Here is a 16,339-nt window from a genome sequence, read left to right as displayed (position 1 = left end):
GTAAAAGATGGCGACAAATATAGATAGAGGGCGCATGTAAATTAATTTTTTTTTTCTTGTGTGCAAAATGATTTGTATAACTTTGATTTTTAGTTCTCTTGTTGAGCCCAGAGAAACAAATATTTCTTCAGTAATTAATTAATTTTTTATATATTTTTTATTTCAGAGAGTCATAGGCTAGAGGGTAGAATTTGAGCTGTGTAAAAAATAGATCAGAGCCAAATTTTTTCAGCATTATTTTTCAGGACGCATGAACCATTCATAGCTGCTCCCTGTATATCTTCCCTCCCGCAACCGTACATCACATTTTATGAATGGAACAAGAATTAAATATGATGATAACTGCAAATACACAATATTTAAAACAAAAGAATTATTGCAATAAGTTTTTTTTATAAACTTTAGTGACTTTATAAACTAATAACTGCTTACAAACCGAATTATATTAATTTAAATCTAATATCTGATGTGTTCTCAATTCTCATATATTACTGCAATACATCAATAACAAATATGCAAAATATATCATAATATAACAAGTTTAATTGTTGATTTATAAATCTTTATTTGATTAAACTGTTGATGTACCAAGTTTTTCTTTCACTTTGTCGTCAATGTTTGTGTAATATTTTAGTTTTGCTAAGACATCTCTCGCTTCTTTCAACTGGTCATTCCTAAATAGCTCTGCAAGTTGTATCATTAACTCTTTAATATTCAATTCATTTTCTTCGCCGATTTTCTTCACAATTTCTAGGTTGGTTGTATCAGATAACTCTTCATTTAACTCCATCATATCCATAAGAAATACTTTATCGACCATTGAGTCGCCTTCTTCAATTGGATGGCCTAGAAGTTCCAATAGATACAATCCTCTATTTAAAGGTTTTAATAAAGTTGAATATGCTTTGTTGACAGCAGAGGACTGACCAGCTGAGAATTCTTGTTCCTTAGGAGACTTCTGACTGAACTTATCTGGATGAAGTAAGCGTTGAAAATTTCGGAATGTTTGTGTAAGTTCCTTTGTATCTATTTCAAATGATTTTGTTAAACTCATTCTTTGAAAATAGTCAATATTTTCTTGACAGGGTTGAATCATTTTGCAAGATTCACAAAAAAAATTTATGCCAATTTCAGGTTGTGAATTTGAGGCTGAACAATTCCAACATACTGACGAAGTATGACAAAAGCGAATTAGACTGTATGTATCGTATCCAACGACATGCTTAGGCCCAATAACCTTACACATACCACTCCCAAAACGAGCGGACGATATCACCTTAGTTGCAACTGGATCGCCAGTCTTCAGAAAAGTTTCTGGGCCTGGCGAACCATCTAACATTCTGACACGGTATTTATAGTTACGTAAGCTTGAAAAGGCCCTAAAATTACATATTTTATTTACTTCAATAACATGTACATTATTTGGTTTTGGTAATATACATTTAAACTTCACAAAACACTGCCGTAACACAAATTTAGAACTTTGGATTCGAAACATTGCCATGGGCGCTGCCATTTTGGTTTATTTGTAATTACTGTAGAGGGCGCCAAAGGTAAACAAACTTTACGTACGCCGCCGGTGTACGTTTCGAAAAGTTCATAACGAAAATAAGAACTAATTTATTTGCGAATTATGAGTTTTCCTTTAGCCAAACACATTGCTCACTCATATGTTAAACATTATAGATTACTTTCATGTAAAAGATGGGTTAGGTCTAGAATTAACTCTTCAGATATACACGTTCAACTGCTAGGCCCTGCCTCGTCAATCAGAAGGCAATCGGTTTTCACACCTCGGCGGGCCGTGATGTATGTTCCCGGGAGTGAACAAAAGAAGTTAGGAAAGTTAGAGGGCCTAGCAGTAGATTGTGCTGTGATGGATTGTGAAGATGGAGTGGCGATTAACAGAAAGGTTTTTTTCGTCTATTCTATTTTGCCTTATAGTCCAAGAGCATTAGTTCATAAGTATAGGCAGACCCGGAAATTTCTGGTAACAAGCTAATTTTTTCAGGAAAGGTCGAGAACTATGATTGGAACATCATACTAAAAGTCCTGAAAAATCCTCCTTGTGCTCTCCGAGAAATCCAAGATGGCGTCCAAAATGGATGCTATTTTAAATTGGTCTATAACTTTGTAACCGCTTGTCGTAGAGTATCGATTTTGGTATCAAATAGTTCACAATATATACATTCCTATTTGCTCTAACAGAAAAGTTTGTCAAAAAATGGCCGCTACTACAGTTTCTGGCAGTTTGACCTTTGACCTGGTCTTATCATATCTCGGTAATGGCTTGTCATAGAGAATTAAGATTAGGCCCAAATTGTTCAGAACATGCATATTTTTATTTGGTGTAATGAAATATTTTATCCCAAAATGACCGGAAGTGAGGTTATTGACCTCTCATTGACCTATTCATATCTCTTTACCGTATCTCAAGAAATATTTGTCGTAGAGCATTACTTTTGGTGTCATATTGTTTGGAACATATACATTTCTATTTAGTCTAATACAACAGTTTGCCCTCAAATGCTCGGAAGTAAGTTAATTTATTGAAAACTTTAAAAATCAAAGAGCTACATAGGCAGAGGATATGAATACTGTAGAAAAATCTAAATCAAAGTTTTAACTCTGCCTTAAAACATATTTTGGGCATAGCACATCATCAGGTAAAGTGAATTGTTACAAAAAGAAAATAGAAAGTCAATAAATTACAAAGAATAACTGTCAGTGGCTAATCAAAGTTGGTTTAGTAAACAAAAGACAATTGGCAAATACCTATGTACACAGTACATATCCGACCATTTATATGCAATTTTGAGTTGCGTGCAAACGCGACTCTATTGCTCACTATGTCAGTCGGTAAACACTAACTCATATTCATATTTTTTCGTTATTTTGACACTGCATATTAATACTTGGAGGCAAATATAAATGTTTTTACAAATTTTTTTACATTTTCAGCAATTTCGGTTAGTCGGTCAGTTGGTAAACACTAACTTATATTCATATTTTTTCGTTATTTTGACACTGGATATTATTTAATACTTGGAGGAAATGTTTTTAAAAATGTGAACATTTTTAAACATTTTCAGCAATTTCGGTCAGTTGGTCGGTCAGTAAACAATAACTCAAATTTACGCACGCGACTACAGCCATGTATATGGCCTTGTTGACTTTGTAAAAATAATGCATTTTGAAACATTCCTTGCTTTAAATGTTCGTTGTATGGCTTATTTATGATAAAAAGAGAATATACCCTAGGTATTTCACGTCAAACGCTCTTTACTCGGCATGCATAGACTTTCTTTTCCAGATTCAGATTTTAGTTGGTCCTTGCTGAAATCTATGAAAAATAGATTGGAATACCCGGGCAATGATCCCGGTACCTCTCACATGCTAAGTGAGAGCTCTACCATTTGAGCTAGTCCCCCAGTTACATATTTAACTGTTTAAAGATGAAAAAAGTATCGCCATATGCCCTATATATGATTTATTAAATATTGAAAATATGCAAAATAAGGGTCTTTAAATCACTTCAACATTGATCAGCAGCATTCTGTTACAGTCATTCATCCTCTGATGTTGCATGTTCAACATCTTGGTGTTTGTTGCTTCTTTCACATCATTATCATCATGTTCATCTGTATGGGTGTTGCATGTTTGCCCAAAAGTTATGACGTTATGACGTTAGAGAACATTCAATAGTGCATTCTCTTTTAAAACAAGGAGGAATGACCTGGTTTCATGTTTCAAAATGCATTATTTTTACAAATAAAATGGTCTTTAACATTAAGTTTTTGACAATCCGGAGTATAATATATGCCATGTACATAGTGTTCCCTGCCAATTGAGCATTTCCATGCGAAATGTATATGACCTGAACATTTCATTCTCACACTCAAAGTATCATAAAGTCTATACATTTTCTAAATTACATAAAATTTCTACTTTTCTGACCAAAAATAATTATCATAATTTCTATAATAAATAATAAAAATAACGACGTGATTTAAACAAAAGCACTAATTCGCGTATGTACTGTAATGCGAGTTACAGACGAATAACGCATTTAAAATGTATTCATGACATCTACATATAGGTGACATTTTGTAGCAATAACTTTTCAACCATAACTAGTATGAGAATTTCAATTAACGTGTGCCATGATATTCTTTGTTCTATCGAAGTTAAATAAATGATTATTTTGGTTTTTTCTTGTATAGTTCATACCCTTACAGTAAAATTTACCCTCAAGGTTATTGTTGAAAATAACAAAACACTCTTCAACTACCCAATAAAATGAATAACCCATTTTTTTGTTTACTTAACCAACTTTGATTAGCCAATGACAGTTGTTCTTTGTAAGTTATTGACTTTATATTTTCTTTTTGTAACTTTACCTGATGATGTGCTATGCCCAAAACATGTTTTAAGGCAGAGTTAAAACTTTGATTTAGATTTTTTCTACAGTATTCATATCGTCTGCCTATTATATGTAGCTCTTTGATTTTTTAAGTTTTCAATAAATTAATTTACTTCCGAGCATTTAAGGGCAAACTGTTGTATTAGACTAAATAGAAATGTATATGTTCCAAACAATATGACACCAAAAGTAATGCTCTACGACAAATATTTCTTGAGATACAGTAAAGAGATATGAATAGGTCAATAAGAGGTCAATAACCTCACTTCCGGTCATTTTGGGATAAAATATTTCATTACACCAAATAAAAATATGCACGTTCTGAACAATTTGGGCCTAATCTTAATTCTCTATGACAAGCCATTACCGAGATATGATAAGACCAGGTCAAAGGTCAAACTGCCAGAAACTGTAGTAGCGGCCATTTTTTGACAAACTTTTCTGTTAGAGCAAATAGGAATGTATATATTGTGAACTATTTGATACCAAAATCGATACTCTACGACAAGCGGTTACAAAGTTATAGACCAATTTAAAATGGCAGCCATTTTGGACGCCATCTTGGATTTCTCGGAGAGCACAAGGAGGATTTTTCAGGACTTTTAGTATGATGTTCCAATCATAGTTCTCGACCTTTCCTGAAAAAATTAGCTTGTTACCAGAAATTTCCGGGTCAAACCCTAATGCTCTTGGACTATTACTAGGCCTACTGTATTAATTTAAATTTTTAAACTGTAAACTCTAATAAATCTGTAAATATCCTAATATTAATAATATTTATTAATAATAATAAAAATAATATATTGTTAAAAAACAGTATCATCGTTCAAGAAGTTTTTTTTGTGCAGGATGTAGCAAGAGAAAACATCAGAGCATCACTTGACTCTTTATCAACGCCGGGTGTAGGCGACTTGGCCGTAAGGATAAATGCTATGGATTCTGGGATAGTATCGGATGACTTGAATATAATTTACAAAGCTCATAATTTACCAAAAACCTTAATGCTTCCAAAAGTTAACACTCAGAATGATCTACATTTGGTGAGAAGATAATTTTTTTTTCTGATATTTTTGATTTTTACATGTACCTACAAAAATTGTTGTGTGTTTTGTAATTTTTGTATAATACCATTCATTTATTGAGCAGTGTTTAAAACTACTTCTGAGAATATTTGACTTAATTTTGTTTTTCAGTTTTCTGAAATCTTTGTAGATGTTTTGAGGACCAAGAATTGCCCAAATTATAAAGCAAAGCTTGTCATATTCACTGAGAGTGCTATTGGTCTTATAAACTTAAAGGACATTCTACAAGAAGGCATGGAACTTTCTAAGACTCTTCCATTTCAGCTTGAAGGGGTGGTTTTTGGATCAGATGATTTTTGTGCTGACATCGGCAAGTGTTATTTTAAGATTCTTATTTACAGATGTATATAGTTAGTTGTCACTTTTTCCATTTACTATTATACTGTATAACCATTTAAAATAGTTCAGAGACATATACATTACTTATTAGTTTTCTTGTACAGGTGCAAGTAGAACAGAAGGAGCCAATGAATTGTTGTATGCACGACAAAAAGTTGTTACAACAGCAAAAGCATTTGGATTGCAAGCAATTGATTTGGTTCACATTAACTTCCGTGGTAAGTTAGGGAGTGGGATGTTCTAAGGATGCGTTCACATGTAGGCTGGCATGCCCTACATACTTAGTAAAGTAATCCAAAGCAAAATTGCTGTAAATCTCTGTCTACACTATCAAACTTTATGTGACAAAAAAATGCCCATAATAGACATGACATTTTCTTGATGTTGTAATAGATCAGAAAATAAGGTCAGCTTAATTGCTGCCAACACACAAGCACCATTTGTCAGATATAATGATAATAATATTTCAAGCCTGTTTATAAAAATACAATACAGATCTCAAGTCTCTTGAGACACAATCACTAGAAGGAGCGACTATGGGGTTTACTGGTAAGCAGGTCATTCACCCCAATCAGGTGGACGTGGTTCAACGAGCATTCAGTCCATCCGATGAAAAAGTTGAATGGGCTCAAGAACTCGTCAAAGAATTTGAGACTCACCAACAGTCAGGAAAGGTAAAGTTTTTGTCATGTCCGAGGTTTGGGGAAACTCTACCAATACTGAACACCCTTGGGCTGGCCTAATATGTCTGGTTTTCTGGAAATTCTGGTATTAAGGATGTCTTTTTAATGGTAAAAATGAATTTGGGACCTTTTGGACCTCAAGAAAAGTTTTTGGATAGCTTCCGATATTGGGAGAGTATTAATCGGGACAATCAAGCAATGTATGAAAATGTTTGTTTTTTTTAGGGTGCAATGACCTTCCGTGGCAGTATGATAGACATGCCATTGGTACTACAAGCTAAGAACATCCTAAGTCTTGTAAAGACCAACGATAATGTGAAAAGGTGATAGAATAATAAGAACACATGAACTACCCATGATGCTCCAGCTCTTGCCAACTGAAATACCAGCTCAAATTCTATGTTTACTATACTGTATTCCATACTGATTAGCCTAGGTTTCAAATAATCAATTTGGCACACATAGCGTGTCATACCTATACATGGGACAAGCCTACATTCTGATTAATATATTGCAAGACATAAAATAAAGAAAAAATGACATCTTATTCAGTTTGATATATTTAATAAAGTTATTGTAATTGCTATTATACATGATTTAGTAATATACATACAGTATTATGGCCTGGTTATGGGTTAGTATTCTAAAACCTCTCTGCCTTGTTCAATTTGTTGGATTACAACTTGTCCACGTGACCCCAGATGACCTAACAATGACTTGTATGTCCTCCTGAAAAAGAAAAAAAAAATTAATTTCATATTACTGTAACTATACAACTTTCTGGGATGTCATAGTTTGTTATTAAAATAGTGTATGGGAATTCACATCAAGCAGGTTTAGTTCTTAGACATACATTTCAAAATTTTATGAAAGTTAGTTATTTATAAAATTTATCATTACATTACATAATATTTTTACCTGATTCTGTTATCGGTGCCAGCACCTCTCTTCATCTCACATTTTGCAAGTCGTTCATTTAAGTATGGAATCATGTCGTACAGCGGGAGAGGATAGAGGGCAGCAACACTTTCGAGCACTTGAAACGTACTAGACTGATGAACTTGAAGATTGCGATCTACAAATTTTTGCAAGATGGACGATATATCTTTGCTATAAAAAAAGAAAATAATTTGTTTTTGGAATTAGGGGGATAAGGAATAACGAAATATAAAATCCAAAAATATATATTTTTTTATCTCCCTCCCTTACTGACCATTAAGTAACGTTTCTTACTGGTATTTAAGCACGGTTACTTACTTAATATTTTCATCTGCACTGGTCTTGCAAGCCTGCATCATAATCACTAAAATCTGAGATGCCTGTCGTTTTAGTCCACCATTATCACACATCAACAAATAATTCAAAATGGTGTCTAAAAGTGCTGCTGCATTTCTGTACAAAAACATACACATTATTACTATATAATAAACAGTTGTGTTTTGAAATATTCAATTCAATGAGAATTTGATATTGTAATCAGAAATGGCAATAATAATTGGTATTTCTGTTTTTCACAATTTTGTATGAGCTGCTGACCATAATTCTATGATAGATCATAGAGAAATAATGTGTAGACCAATAAGGTACATCAAATCACATCCTTGCATGCAAGATTACCTTTCACAGGTCACAACTACTCTACTTTTTCACATCATTTATAACACGGAAACTCAAATATTGTTATTACAGTTATCTTTAATACAAGCAAAGATTGTTCGTACCCAAACATCTATACAGCAATTATAGTTTTGTTGCATAGAAAGAAAAGGAAGGGTCATATAAGCATTTAGCTTGTTAACTAACCAACTAGTATGAAGCAAGTATACGTTGTTCCCTTGAATTGAAATGGTTATGACTATATATAATGTAAAATGTTTGTATCATACTAATTTCAATGTCTTACTTTGCTGTTTCATTTGCTACACTAGTCCTAGTAAATAGTTCATGAACAAATTGAAGTGCATTGGCTGCCTGGCTTGGTGCTTGCTGGCCTTTTAACACAATAAATCTGGATCTTAGCACTTCAATTACAAACTGCCTTAGTTTTCTGTAGTTTAAAAAAAAATAATTAAATGTATAATAAAGTTATATTATGATGATATTTAATTATTATTTATATTTGAATATTATACATTTCGGAATCACGCCAAACCTTTTGCAATTTTTTTAAAGTAATTTATATCAGCTAAATTTATAATTTAGTTTGTAAAGATAATTACTGTCTGTAAACCAACCTCATTTGTGGTGTTGGATTGTGTCGTTGAGATGGATATAGAGCGACCTATCAAATAAAAGTAAATATATCAAAAATATATTATATTAGTTAACTGCATTCTATGATTTCTATGAACAGATAATTCTCAAAGCTCTCCATATACTCACCAACAGTGGATGATTGGCAGTTACACTGTTACTGTTTGGCATCACAGATGATTTCTAAAACATAAAATATATCAAAATATGAATATTCTTGTTCAATAGCTTTTTATATAAATAAGCAATAAAGTAAAAAGGAACACAGATAAGCATACTGTTCTACAAGACAACAGGAACTTTGCACTTGTACTTACAATTGCAAATCTGACAAAATATTGTTGTACAATTTCCTGCATCTTCTGTCGAATGAACCCGTCTTTGTGGAAGTCTAGCGTTGACAATCCTTCAAGGAACTTAGAAAAAGAAAGTAACTTCATTTAAAGTATTTTAACCTATTGTAGCACAACTAAATTTCACCTTTGTAGACAAATGTATTTGTTATAACTGCTTCATTTTAGACCAACAGACAACTCACCAAGTTAAGTGTGTCTCTGATTGCACTTAGCATGTTAGTTGGTAGTGTCTTGTTAGGGTTGAAGATAAGAGGTGGTAGCAGTAGTTCACTGATTAGACCTGGTAATTGTGATTGGTGAGGCTTGCTCTAAAAATAAAAAACGAGCACAATTTATATTTTGTTTGATATAATTGTACAAGATCTAACACACAAAGGAACATGAGAATGAGAAAATGAGAGACTTTAACACTGATTGTAGACCACAATGGTCTTTTCTTTTATTAACTTTACCTGGACATACAACACCGGAGCACAATCTCTCACAATAAAACCAATTGCTCTGTAAAGCCATTTCAGTTCTGCTTCAGCTGCGCTTGACTTCTTCAATGAAAACTGGATCAGTTTAACAAGATCACCAAATAGGTGCAGCGTATCCTTCCGGAACTGAATCTTTTCTTGCAAGTTCTGAAAATAAAATTTAATCTTTAAAAGTAAGAAACTAATACAATGATTAAGCTACAGATTAAACCTAAAGGAATTGTGAGATACTTAAAGGACAACTTGACCGAGGACCATATTTTAACAACGTATTAGGGATGTACATATGATTTCAGAACCATTGTGAGATTAAGGATATCGCCATACGCGCTCCCGTAAATTGCTGTAACGTCACAGGTGCATCGCAAAATTTACGTCATGAGTTTTCTGGCAAATCGCGAACATTTCTAGTAAACACACTTTGTAAATAAATCGTAAACAATTATAAATGTTGATTTTTTATTGTTTCTTTTGCTTATCTGGACTCATTAAGTAACCTTAAAATATGGTCCTCGGTCAAGTTGTCCTTTAAGTTTGCATTCTTACTAACCTTTGCAGAAGCAAAACGTTGTCCAAGACATCTTACAAACTGGCTGAATTCCGGCTCATTGGTATTTGGTAACTGTGTCTGTATTTAAATACACATTTCAATTAAATAATGTTTATGTTACTATGTTGTAAATTATATACTAATGAATATACATTATAGTTTATAGACTTCCCAGTAGGCCTATTTAGGTTGGTGGCAGCATATTCAGTAATGGGAGGTACTTTATTGTTTTGTGAATAAACTAAGAATAAACAAAACAATAGAGAACAATAGCAATTAAATTGGATTAACACGCTTTAACGGCTCATGAGTTTAACATGTAACTTCACATTTCCCTGGCTACTGTGATGCAATCATTTATTTTAGCCTTTGCATTAATGGCATATTCAAATTAGCCATCTCACTAGTCTGCAACAAGTAAAGTTATTAAAAGAAGAAGACTTACATTGTTTCCTAATATGGTAGTCATTGCTGGAAGCTTGTAAATAAGTCTGGTAAACTCCTGTAGTTCATCTGCATTTTGATTGGTCAATATTGAACACCTGACCCAAGCATGAATGAGGGTGGGTTGGTAGGCTTCTCCGTAGTGTTTTTCCACTTTTTGCATGAGGGCAGTGTTTGGTAGAAGGTGGCAAAGATAGCGTAATGAAATACTGAAAAGAAGAAACAATATATTTATATGTATTTCAATGTGAGAATCAATATCAAGGCATTTAATTAATAAAGAACAGAATTCTCAAAACATGTCGTGTAATTTTAAGACAGTCTGCATTTTCATTAAATGCCTCATGATATTGATTCTCACTCGTAATTTTGGTGGTATTATACATGATATTTCAATGTACACTTTCTAAATTCAATATTGCTTAGTAAAATAATATTATAAATTTGAATCAAATAAGTTATAGGGGTCAATGCAATTCCAAACTGCAATTAAAACATTGGAATAAACAGCACAAACCTGAAATGTACGCTTGTGTCAGCTACACCAAAATAATGGAAAATATCCAACATTTTTTCTTGTGGTTCGGTCAAATTATCTTCCCTGTAAAACAAACAAAAAATAATAATTGGACTGAGTTTTTAAGCTCTGGCTACACTATCAAACTAGTTTGACAAAAAAATGTGATGTGCCCAAATATGGTAGCGATATGACATCATCATGTCACTTACATGTCTGAAGCCAGCATAGTAAAACTAGCAGCAACATCAGCAAGCAAACAATTTGGTTTAGAATTTGATGAACTTGATTTCACAAAAGAGTAAAAGTTATTCCATAATCTTTGAATTAAATCTGAAAAAAAAAGTAATAGTGTTAAGTAGTAAAGTAGTAATGAATAAATATTCTATTCAATGTATGAAGCATCAAAATGGCCTGTCTTTGTTACTGTAGTATGTACAATGTATCAGCATTAATATCTACCCTTTAAGTATTTGGAAACATTGTACCATGCCTTGATGCCAACAACATTACCTGTACCTTTAATTTTTGCCTTTGGTACATGCTTGCCTTCTGATCGATACATTCTCTTATACACACTTCTGTAGGTATAAGAATAAAAAATGATTATACACTAAAATTCATATTCAGACAAACTGTATCGCAATTCCCTTTTTAGTTATAAGAGATTTTTAATCAGACAGCAATTGTAAGGCCACAATGATTATGTTGCTTATATTCTATGATTCCATATCAATTCATTTTTTTTTACAAAACTTTAAATGCTGACCTTTGACATGCCATGAGGTTTAATATGAACTGAAGCATGACTCGTATTTCAGATTCATTGCAAGCTGGTAAAAGATGTTTGAAACCTGATCCTGTAAACAAAAAATGGAAATATTTAGGAGAGGCAAGGGAACAGAAACAAATATTTTTGTAGGTCCTATTGCTTCATGTAATATGTGTAACAACATGAAAATACGAACTTAAGAACTGAAGTCAGATTCAGATTCAATTTATTTTGCCAATTAAAATGGAAATAATATGAGTACATTTTCAAAAGTCATGGCTAAAATAACTAGCTTACCAGGAGGGAAATGTAAAGTTTAAACAAGATACCAAGATATATGATACACACCTATAAGTTTTTCTTCTGATAGGGACAGATTGTCACTACTGTTATCAAACACATCTTGAGTAGAATCAGTATACAATGTTATAAGTGTCCATATTTGGTGCCGTTCACCAATGTCCATATCTGTCTGTGACAGTTCACTGTTGAATGAAAAACATAAATTTCAAATGAACATTAAAATTATATAAAAAAAAAAGGAAAAAATAGACAGTTCCCAAAATAGGTTTGACACCATGCAATTGTAAGTGCTATTTATCAATTTCATTTTTTAACATTTTTTACTGTTTTAACATTTTACTGTTTTTATATACATTGTTTTTTGTATGTATTTGCGTTTCACTATTTTTTTTTTTAACCTACAATTCATTTGACAATAAATTTGAACTTGAGTTAGAATAGGTTTTCTTTTACTGCTTAATCTTAGTCAACCATTAATAGTTGATAGTGTGGTAAAAATCTTTTTTTTTTTTAAATTAGTATTTTACCTGCAAATTGTATCAAAACCTGATGAAAGTTTGTCGGCAACAAATGACATATCCACCTGCCTTTCTTGAAGCACAAGACACAATGTAAACAGACCTACAACAGAATACAGTACACATTAGTTTTATTAAACTTTGCATCACTGGCAACCAAAGCAAACTCAGAGGAATTAGAGAAACATGCACATTGGTCAGAATCAAGCTCTGGTTATTTGATATAATTTGACAAAAAAAAGTGTGATGTGCCCAAATATGGTAGTGATATGCTTAAATATGGTAGTGATATGACATCATTATGTCGATATATAGGCACATCACATTTATTTGTCACAAAGTTAGACAGAGCTTTACCTTTGTATATGATCTGTTGCTTGCTACGAGATAAGGATGAATCCATTAACAGCATATCAAGTAAATCTACCATTTTATGACTCTGAAAAATATAAAACAAGTTTGTTTCATTTTAGATGCAAATTTTATTTTTTATATATCACACACATAAATTGAAAAAAAAACCAGACTTAACTAATATTTCTATTAATTTATAAGTTTGATAAAAATTAGAAGAATGATCAAACCGTACCAACAAACAATGGCTTTATGATAGGCATTCAAGAACGGCAGTTTTCATTCTAGTGTATATTGTAAGTTATTATAAAATAATATAGTATTAATTTAAGTTGTACTTACCACATCTGTAAGATCTACTTTCTGTGCTAGAATAAGAAACAGACTTATGAAGTGACTTAATCCATTGCTATTCAGTTCTTGCATGCTACGACTGTGAAACTTTGAGTACAACCTAAAAAAAGATTATTTTTAAAGAAGGTTACAAAACATATTTACGCACTTTTCCATAGAAATAACAAGATTTTTTTCTTCGTTAATGCCTCAAATTTAAAATAAATTTCCAATTTTACTTGCCTTCCTTTAATTTGCCGCCATCCTTGTAATTTGTCTGCTCCCTCCAATTTCCCAAATTGAGCAGCAATGATTCGCAAAAAAAGATGAAAACTGTTTTCAGAGTCTTGGCTAAAAAGAGAAAGATAAACTTAGTACCTGACGACCTGACCTTAATATTTTATTAACATACACTAAATTAAGTAACTTGAATTTGAATAGTGCAAAAGTAATAGAAAAATAAAAGAATAAAACCAGACATTTAGTCTGATAAAAAATGATAAAAAGAGCATTGACTGTGCACAATAAGTATACCACAGAAACTTGATTTTCTTTCATATAAATCTAATAAACTACAAATAAATACTTACCTTGCTGTGTGGTCAGTTGCTCTTTGTTTACATTGGTCAAACCATCCTATTGCTGATTTACTAGAATAAAAATGTACAAAAATGTTATTTAAGTTGGTCCAAAGATAATATGTTTATCTAAGTACAGACAGTAAGTAAGTAGGTACAGTATATTCTCGCAGAAATGTCCTCCATGCATTGCCTCATATGACACAAATATTTTGAAATAAAGTGTAGCTTACCTTAGAGATGCTAAGCCATCTAGGGAACGTTCAGTCTTTAGTAAAGATTGATTCTGAAATTTAAAGAATACAAATTTACACCAGAATTCATTACAGCTTTTGTTTGTTAGGTTTGAGTCATGATTAACACAATTTTATCTTACCATTCTCTTGTGGCTGTATTGCCATAGAGTGGCTAATATCTTAGTGTTTTATCTTACCATTCTCTTGTGACTGTATTGCCATAGAGTGGCTAATATCTTAGTGTTTTATCTTACCATTCTCTTGTGACTGTATTGCCATAGAGTGGCTAATATCTTAGTGTCTGGTTGCCAAACATGACAGAGGGAGAGACAGCATTGTAACTGTACACGAATACTTTCCTCATCAAAGCTCAGCTCCTAAGAAAAACACAAATTATTGTTATCTACACTGTGCATTATAAAGCTCTGTCTACACTATCAATGTTTATGTAACAAAAAAATATATGCATATGGACATGATGATGTCATAGCACTACCATATGTCATAAAGCTTTAGAAACCAACATGACGGTGAGGAAACTGAGGAACTTTACTTACCTGAGAAAACATCAACTTAAGAAGTTCACCTACCACAGTCCAGTTACTTTGTATATCACTCTATATGTGATAAAAAAGCAAACAAACTTGTCAAAGTAAAAAAGTGATTGGTTTATTTATTCATATGAATGAAGTCAGTTATGTTATAGAACACTAGAACCGTATTCACTAAATTGGTAAGTAAAAATAGAGATTACTTACTTTATCTTTTATCACTCCACCATTTTGATTGTAAAGTGGTGCAATATGCATAAGAAGCCACCAATACAACTCTACATTGCCTGAAAGAAGGTAAAATAATGACAACAACATGATTATACGTTGGCAGGTTGGACAAAGAGGATACCCCAATAATTTCAGCTTATACTTTACACAAGTGTACATTTTGTAGAAAGGAACAATTACTAGTACTGTTAAATGTTGACGTTTGTTTTTCAAAAGGTAAGATAATGATAAAAACCTTTTTCCTCCAACGATACTTTTTTCTTGAACGCTTTATGAAGCACGACCCAAAAAGCCTGAAAAAGCAAGACAAATTGTAATGTATAAATACATTACAATTTTTGATTTTATGTATTTAACTGTTTATTATTTTGTAGCATATCGGTACTCACATCTGTTTCAAACTTGTCATGCCGTTGATCAAGAAACTGAATAAGTAGTACAACAAATTCTTGCAAACAGGAACAGGAGAAAGGTGATGAATTCTTGTAGCTCCTTCTTGATATCTGAATAAATTGAGGAACTTTAGGATAACAGTTGTTTACAGTACATTTTACACTTATTGAATGAAAGAAGAATAACTCTTAAAAGGTATGTTGCTTGACTCCTGTATATCATATGGTCACTTTTAAGTTCAATATATATATATTCTAAGAATGCAATTGAATATATATATATACTTTTTTTTTTCTTAATATATACACTGAAAATTTGATCATACAGTAACTATTAATTTAATTTATTGATTGATTCCTTTTTATACATGATTCCAATTTCAAAATGTATTTCTTTTTTTTTTTCTGCCATGGAACAGTGAGCATACAGTAAATGTTCATATCAGATATTCTTTATTGTAATATATTTAATATACATACTGATTTAAAGCGCCCTCTTGCTACATCTATGAGGTCATCCATTAATTTATTGACCTCTGTTGTTAGTAGATTGTTGACATCATTCTCTGTGGCAGACCCTAAAACATTAACAACATAAATAGTTAGTATTGTAAAATAATGTAAATGGCTCTGAAACTGCACATAGGATTGAAATTACACTTTCCACATATGTATACAGAGATCCAAATCTCAGAGAGGAAGATTTACAAACATTGATGATGATGTTACCTTTTGTTTTGTTGTAGAGCAAGTGTAACACTTCTATTAGTCCCCATCTAACATTTAAAATAAGATGTAAAAACAAGTGGCCAATGCTTTGCTGGAGGAACAAAATATAAAATCAATCTAGTATGAGCATTATTCTTCAATCATAATTTACAGAAATACAATTTTTTAATTGAGCATTGAAATTCACAGATCTGTATTGATTTATTCAGCACACAT

The 16,339-nt window shown here is 32.1% G+C and overlaps 3 protein-coding genes across 5 annotated transcripts in view; 1 reads left to right on the top strand and 2 right to left on the bottom strand.

Moving 5' to 3' along the window:
- Window positions 1-75: 75 nt before the first annotated feature.
- LOC144848595 (iron-sulfur cluster co-chaperone protein HscB-like) lies at window positions 76-1,516 on the bottom strand. Its single transcript, XM_078705401.1, has one exon. The coding sequence runs from the start codon at window positions 1,514-1,516 to the stop codon at window positions 572-574; it is 945 nt and encodes a 314-aa protein (XP_078561527.1). The 3' UTR covers window positions 76-571.
- Window positions 1,517-1,580: 64 nt separating this feature from the next.
- Window positions 1,581-7,078, top strand: LOC144848592 (citramalyl-CoA lyase, mitochondrial-like). Its single transcript, XM_078705399.1, has 6 exons — window positions 1,581-1,912; window positions 5,272-5,463; window positions 5,617-5,815; window positions 5,949-6,062; window positions 6,340-6,518; window positions 6,753-7,078. The coding sequence occupies exons 1-6, from the start codon at window positions 1,634-1,636 to the stop codon at window positions 6,852-6,854; spliced, it is 1,065 nt and encodes a 354-aa protein (XP_078561525.1). The 5' UTR covers window positions 1,581-1,633; the 3' UTR covers window positions 6,855-7,078.
- A 42-nt stretch (window positions 7,079-7,120) lies between these two features.
- The window catches only part of LOC144848590 (protein MMS22-like), a 47,842-nt gene continuing 38,623 nt past the window's right edge, over window positions 7,121-16,339 (bottom strand). For 2 of the 3 annotated variants that reach the window (XM_078705393.1, XM_078705395.1), the window contains exons 8-36: window positions 16,124-16,214; window positions 15,875-15,972; window positions 15,392-15,505; window positions 15,238-15,295; window positions 14,979-15,058; window positions 14,778-14,837; window positions 14,475-14,597; window positions 14,218-14,270; window positions 13,997-14,056; window positions 13,650-13,757; window positions 13,416-13,527; window positions 13,077-13,158; window positions 12,729-12,822; window positions 12,247-12,383; window positions 11,896-11,986; window positions 11,646-11,707; window positions 11,339-11,459; window positions 11,127-11,210; window positions 10,611-10,818; window positions 10,166-10,243; window positions 9,589-9,762; window positions 9,319-9,444; window positions 9,098-9,196; window positions 8,910-8,963; window positions 8,762-8,808; window positions 8,431-8,574; window positions 7,785-7,919; window positions 7,446-7,637; window positions 7,121-7,256 (exon numbers count right to left, since the gene is read on the bottom strand). In XM_078705393.1, coding sequence (XP_078561519.1) covers window positions 7,163-7,256; window positions 7,446-7,637; window positions 7,785-7,919; window positions 8,431-8,574; window positions 8,762-8,808; window positions 8,910-8,963; window positions 9,098-9,196; window positions 9,319-9,444; window positions 9,589-9,762; window positions 10,166-10,243; window positions 10,611-10,818; window positions 11,127-11,210; window positions 11,339-11,459; window positions 11,646-11,707; window positions 11,896-11,986; window positions 12,247-12,383; window positions 12,729-12,822; window positions 13,077-13,158; window positions 13,416-13,527; window positions 13,650-13,757; window positions 13,997-14,056; window positions 14,218-14,270; window positions 14,475-14,597; window positions 14,778-14,837; window positions 14,979-15,058; window positions 15,238-15,295; window positions 15,392-15,505; window positions 15,875-15,972; window positions 16,124-16,214 — 2,979 coding nt within the window. In that variant the 3' untranslated portion in view covers window positions 7,121-7,162. The remainder of the gene's footprint in view (window positions 7,257-7,445; window positions 7,638-7,784; window positions 7,920-8,430; window positions 8,575-8,761; window positions 8,809-8,909; window positions 8,964-9,097; window positions 9,197-9,318; window positions 9,445-9,588; window positions 9,763-10,165; window positions 10,244-10,610; window positions 10,819-11,126; window positions 11,211-11,338; window positions 11,460-11,645; window positions 11,708-11,895; window positions 11,987-12,246; window positions 12,384-12,728; window positions 12,823-13,076; window positions 13,159-13,415; window positions 13,528-13,649; window positions 13,758-13,996; window positions 14,057-14,217; window positions 14,271-14,474; window positions 14,598-14,777; window positions 14,838-14,978; window positions 15,059-15,237; window positions 15,296-15,391; window positions 15,506-15,874; window positions 15,973-16,123; window positions 16,215-16,339) is intronic. The other variant, XM_078705394.1, reaches the window with a different exon arrangement.

Source organism: Antedon bifida, chromosome 7 (assembly GCF_963402885.1).
Source record: "Antedon bifida chromosome 7, ecAntBifi1.1, whole genome shotgun sequence".
In the NCBI taxonomy this organism is placed as follows: Eukaryota; Metazoa; Echinodermata; class Crinoidea; order Comatulida; family Antedonidae; genus Antedon; species Antedon bifida.
The sequence above is the reverse complement of the archived record's forward strand: the minus strand, read 5'-3'. Positions and strand labels throughout refer to the sequence as shown.